This window comes from Danio rerio, chromosome 18, assembly GCF_052040795.2.
Source record: "Danio rerio strain M-AB ecotype USA chromosome 18, GRCz13ab, whole genome shotgun sequence".
Lineage (NCBI taxonomy): Eukaryota > Metazoa > Chordata > Actinopteri > Cypriniformes > Danionidae > Danio > Danio rerio.
Genome location: NC_141038.1, coordinates 53,495,001 through 53,500,000, shown reverse-complemented (window position 1 = coordinate 53,500,000; position 5,000 = coordinate 53,495,001). Strand labels below are relative to the sequence as shown.

General features: G+C 34.8%; 1 protein-coding gene across 15 annotated transcripts in view; it reads left to right on the top strand.

Moving 5' to 3' along the window:
- Positions 1–5,000, top strand: part of abcc8b (ATP binding cassette subfamily C member 8b) — a 49,379-nt gene that overhangs the window by 19,265 nt on the left and 25,114 nt on the right. For all 15 annotated transcript variants that reach the window (XR_015515258.1, XR_015515257.1, XM_087293427.1 and 12 more), the window contains exons 12-16: positions 1,020–1,060; positions 1,152–1,303; positions 1,388–1,490; positions 3,331–3,462; positions 4,044–4,116. Coding sequence is in view for 13 of the 15 variants with exons in the window: in XM_087293427.1 (XP_087149553.1) it covers positions 1,020–1,060; positions 1,152–1,303; positions 1,388–1,490; positions 3,331–3,462; positions 4,044–4,116 (501 nt within the window). In the remaining 2 variants the exon portion in view is untranslated. The remainder of the gene's footprint in view (positions 1–1,019; positions 1,061–1,151; positions 1,304–1,387; positions 1,491–3,330; positions 3,463–4,043; positions 4,117–5,000) is intronic.

Here is a 5,000-nt window from a genome sequence, read left to right as displayed (position 1 = left end):
CCTGTGAGTAATTTTTCAATTTTGGGTGAACTATGCCTTTAAATGATTTATATTTAGACAAGAGAATCAGAGAGGCAATGATGGGGTCGAGGTTTATTTCCAGAACCTTTACTTTCTCTGTTCCAGCAGTGCAATGATATAGATATAGATATATATATATATATATTTATATATTTATTTATTTATTTATTTATTTATTTATTTATTTATTTATTTATTTATTTATTTATTTATTTATTTATTTATTTATTTATTAGCCCCCTGAATTATTAGACCCCACTGTTTATTTTTTTTCTTCCAATTTTGTTTAACGGAGAGCAGATTTCTTCAGCACATTTCTAATCATAATAGTGTTAATAACTCATCTCTAATAACTGATTTATTTTCTCTTTGTCATGATGACAGTAAATAATATTAGACTAGATATCTTCAAGACACTAGTGTTCAGCTTAAAGTGACATTTAAAGGCTTCACTAGGTTAATTAGGTAAACTAGGCAGGTTAGGGTAATTAGGCAAGTTATTGTATAATGATGGTTTGCTCTGTAGACTATCGGGGAAAAATATAGCTTAAAGGGGCTAATTATATTGACCTTAAAATGGTGTTTAAAAAATTAATAACTGCTTTTATTCTAGCCGAAATAAAACAAACAAGACTTTCTCCAGAAGAAAAAATATTATAGGAAATACTGTGAAAAATTCCTGAATCTGTTCAACATAATTTGGGAAATATTGTGATGTAAAGATGCATATATACAATATATGATGTAAAAAAAAATGCACACTTCATTAAATAAAAACAATATAAAATGACAATAAAATATTACATCCTAAAATAACCATACAACAATTCAAAATAATTTGTTTGCACGATGTTTAAGTTTAAGTACTACTTATAGATTACTTAAATATAATATTATATATATAATTATAATTAAATATAATTATTATATATATATTATAACTATTAAATTGGTACTTGTAAGAACTTTTAAAAGATGTGATTTCATTCTCTCTTCAGTCTTCATGAATGCTGCCATCCCGATAGCTGCTGTTCTCACAGTGAGTCTGTGTTCCACCCTCATATATCATTCTCGCTCTAGTGTAAAACTGCAGGACATCATGTGTGTGTGTGTGTGTGTGTGTGTGGCAGATTTTCGTGGTTCATGTGCACCTGCAGAGCTCCTCAGACTTCGCTCTGTCTCCTGCGGTGGCGTTCGGCTCTCTGTCGCTCTTCCACATCCTGGTGACGCCTCTGTTTCTGCTGTCCAGCGTCCTGCACTCCACCGTCAAGGCGCTCGTCAGGTCAGCATCAGACGCTGCAGACCGTAACACTGACCGTCTGCTCGCCAAATCGACACTGTTCACGTGTGTCTTCTTCCTCCTCAGCGTGCAGAAGCTGAGTGAGTTTCTGTCCAGCGCAGAGATCGAGACGGACCAGGATCCCATCGCACAAACGCCAGCAAACAACAACGGAAACATCAAGTCTGTGGTCAGTTCAGTCTGTAAAACACACATTCAGAGTCAGCACTTTTTAATTTTTTTTCTTTCTCAAATATTTTCCAAAGGATGTTGAACAGATTCAGGAATTTTTCACAGTAATTCCTATAATATTTTTTCTTCTGGAGAAAGTCTTATTGGATTTATTTCGGCTAGAATTAAAGCCGCTTTTAATTATTTTAAAGCCATTTTAAGCTCAATATTATTTGCCCCTTCAGCAATATTAGTGTTGATTGTCTCCAGAACAAACCACTGTTATACAATGACTTGCCTAATTACCCTAACTTTACCCTAATTACCCTAGTGAAGCCTTTACATGTCACTGTAAGCTGAACACTAGTTCTTGAAGAATATCTAGTCTAATATTATGTGCTGTCATCATGACAAAGAGGAAATAAATCAGCTATTAGAGATGAGTAATCAAAACTATCATGATTTTGATTTGATTTATTTATTTTCAAACAAAACTATCATACATAAAATGTCACTAACAGAAAGAAATACATTTCAACATGGTCAAAAATGGAGCGGGATGAAGCATAAGCTTATTATTCTCCCACCCCATTACCACATACATCATTCGTTTATTACTTAAACTTATTTATTCTTTTACTTATCTCTTCTTTTTACATGAAACTTATTTGATCCTTTTGGCATCTTTGATAAATAATATGTTTGATTCCATTTGTACCTTTTCATTTTGTAACATATAGACCCACAGAAAAAATACAAATAAAATACAATGTACTGCAAATAGAGAAAAAGAAACAACAACAACAACAGCATAGTACTGCAAATAACCATTAATGACATTTTCATCATACCTTTCTTTTTTTTTGTCCCTTTTCAGTCACCTTCATCATTATATTCCTTTATTAATATATATATTTATACAGTTTTTTAAATTGATTAATATCCTGACGTTGTTTTAGAGTCTGATCTAGACCAGTGGTTCTTAAACTTTTTTCATCAAGTACCACCTCAGAAAAAAATTGTCTTTCCAAGTACCACTATAATGACCAGTATTGAAATACAGTAGCGTAGTAGGCTCAGTAAAGCAGCTACAACTCTGCAAAGTTTAAAAACATGGCAGATTAACTACTATTATTGAGAAAATTTATATTATCAGCCACTTTAAGCATAGTAAATAGTTTGAGCATTAACACTGTACTTTGCTTATATGTAAAATACAAACAAACAAAATAAACTATCAACGTTTACAATAAAATGTGCTTTTAAAAGTTAATTTAAAAATGGTAGGCTATTGTTCTTAAAAAGTACACAAAAAAAAACTAAAACTGTACCTCAATGTAAAGTGTTAACCTATAGTATACTATTCATCAAAACCTGGAAATGTTGCTTTGACCCCTTAAATATAGGCTATATTTCTTTATATTCATATATGAATGTTTTTTGAAATATAAATTTTGAAATATATGTTGCATGTACATTTGACATACTGGATTCCTCTGTGTACCACTAGAAGGAAGCCCACGTACCACTAGTGGTACATGTACCACAGTTTGAGAACCACTGGTCTAGACAGTTCCATAGTTTTACACCACATACAGACATACACAAACTTTTTAAAGTTGTTCTTGTTTTTTTAACCTCCTAAAATGTAGTTCCTCTCTCAGATTATACCCTCCGAGTCGTTCTTCAAAATACTTTTGTACACATTGATTAGAAATGTGTTGAAGAAATCTTCTCTCTCTTACCTGCGTGAGGCGCACTCAGAAATGCAGTCTTTTCGGCATGCTTTTCCCTTAAATTGTGCGTGAGTGTTTGAGTGTTTTCTGCAGTGTTGACCGCTGTTCTTCGTCTGCTCTCAGTATGCGCTTCAGCTTCAGGCCAAACTGGTGAACCGTAAGAATAAAGCCAAACAAGACGTGAACAGAAACTTTGAGCAGCAGGACCAGGAGCTGCGAGCCTCGGCCCAGCACGAGGACAACATCTGCATCAAGGTGACGGAGAAATGGTTCAACCTTACAGTCTGTGTGAAACTAAATGTACAAGGTTTCAAGTGTTCACACTTAGCTCTTATATAATAAGATATAATATAATATAATATATTATATTATATATATATATATATATATATATATATATATATATATATATATATATATTATATCTAATATATTATATCTTATATAATAATATATAATCATTCTGAAATTGGCAGCTTCTTCAAGTTCTTTATGATTATTGAGTAGCTATGGTTCCATCCACCTATTTTTACATGCATTTCAGGATATCACATAAATCAATACTTAATAGGGGGTGACATGGTGGCTCAGTGGTTAGCACAGTCCAAACACATGCACTATAGGGGAATTGATGAACTAAATTGGCCGTAGTGTATGAGTGTGTATGTGTGTTTCCAAGCATACTGGGTTGCGGCTGGAAGTGCATCTGCTGTGTAAAACACATGCTGGAATAATTGGCGGTTCATTCCGCTGTGAACCCTGATAAATAAAGGGACTAAGCTGAAGGAAAATGAATGACTGAATGTCAGTATAATGATGATGTTTTGTCTGTGCAGATCGTGAACGGATATTTCTCATGGACGCAGGGCTGCCCGACTCTCACCAACATCGACATCAAGGTTCCCTTCGGTGAGTTTCTGTCTGACTGTCAGTGATGGACTGATTCGTGCACGTGTGTTTATTTAACGGAGACCTACTCTGCTCCTTTTTACAAGATGTAAGATGCGTCTCTGATATCTCTAGAGTGTGTGTAGCTCAGTTTGAGCTGAGAACAGCACACAGATAATGTTATCCAGCTCTCTGAAACTGACCCTTTCAGGTAGGGGTGTCAAAATTAATAATTTCTTCGATGCAGACGCGGACAATTCGGTATTGGTTCAGTAATAATCATAACCGGTTATTACTGACGTCATTTACCTCATATGCGCTCTGTCGCGAGGGAGGCGATCGCGAGTATGTACAACGCTCTAACTACTTAATACTCATGAACTGTGCACAATTTCACTGTGTGTGTTTGAGAATGAAAGTAGCCTACTCCATTTCTCTCTCTCTCTCTCGCTCACTCGCTCTCGCTCTGTCTCTCTCTCTCTTTCTCACACACACACAGTGGCCCATTTGACCTGCTTTTCTTCTCCTCTCGGCTGTTTTACAGCGTTACTTTTGGATACAGACACGAGCGTAGATCATAGATCTCATAGATCAGCTGTGAGATCGCCGCTGCCGCCTGCCGCTTATCATTCATCTGAAGAGCGCAGCGCGCAAGAGCCAATCGCAACCGTTTTTGTTGAGGGTGTAACCAATCAAAGGGGTGTAAGAGAACTAGACAAGATTCAGAAATTGAGCTGGATATTTATATTTGTTTATATTATTTGCTAAAGCTCGTTTTTTTTAAAGTTACAGTTTATATATCTGACTGTTTGTATTGAATGACACAATTGTATTACAAATAAAAGCCTATATAAATATAAATAAATTCATACATTTTATTACAAGAGCTGCTGTTGTGAAGAAAA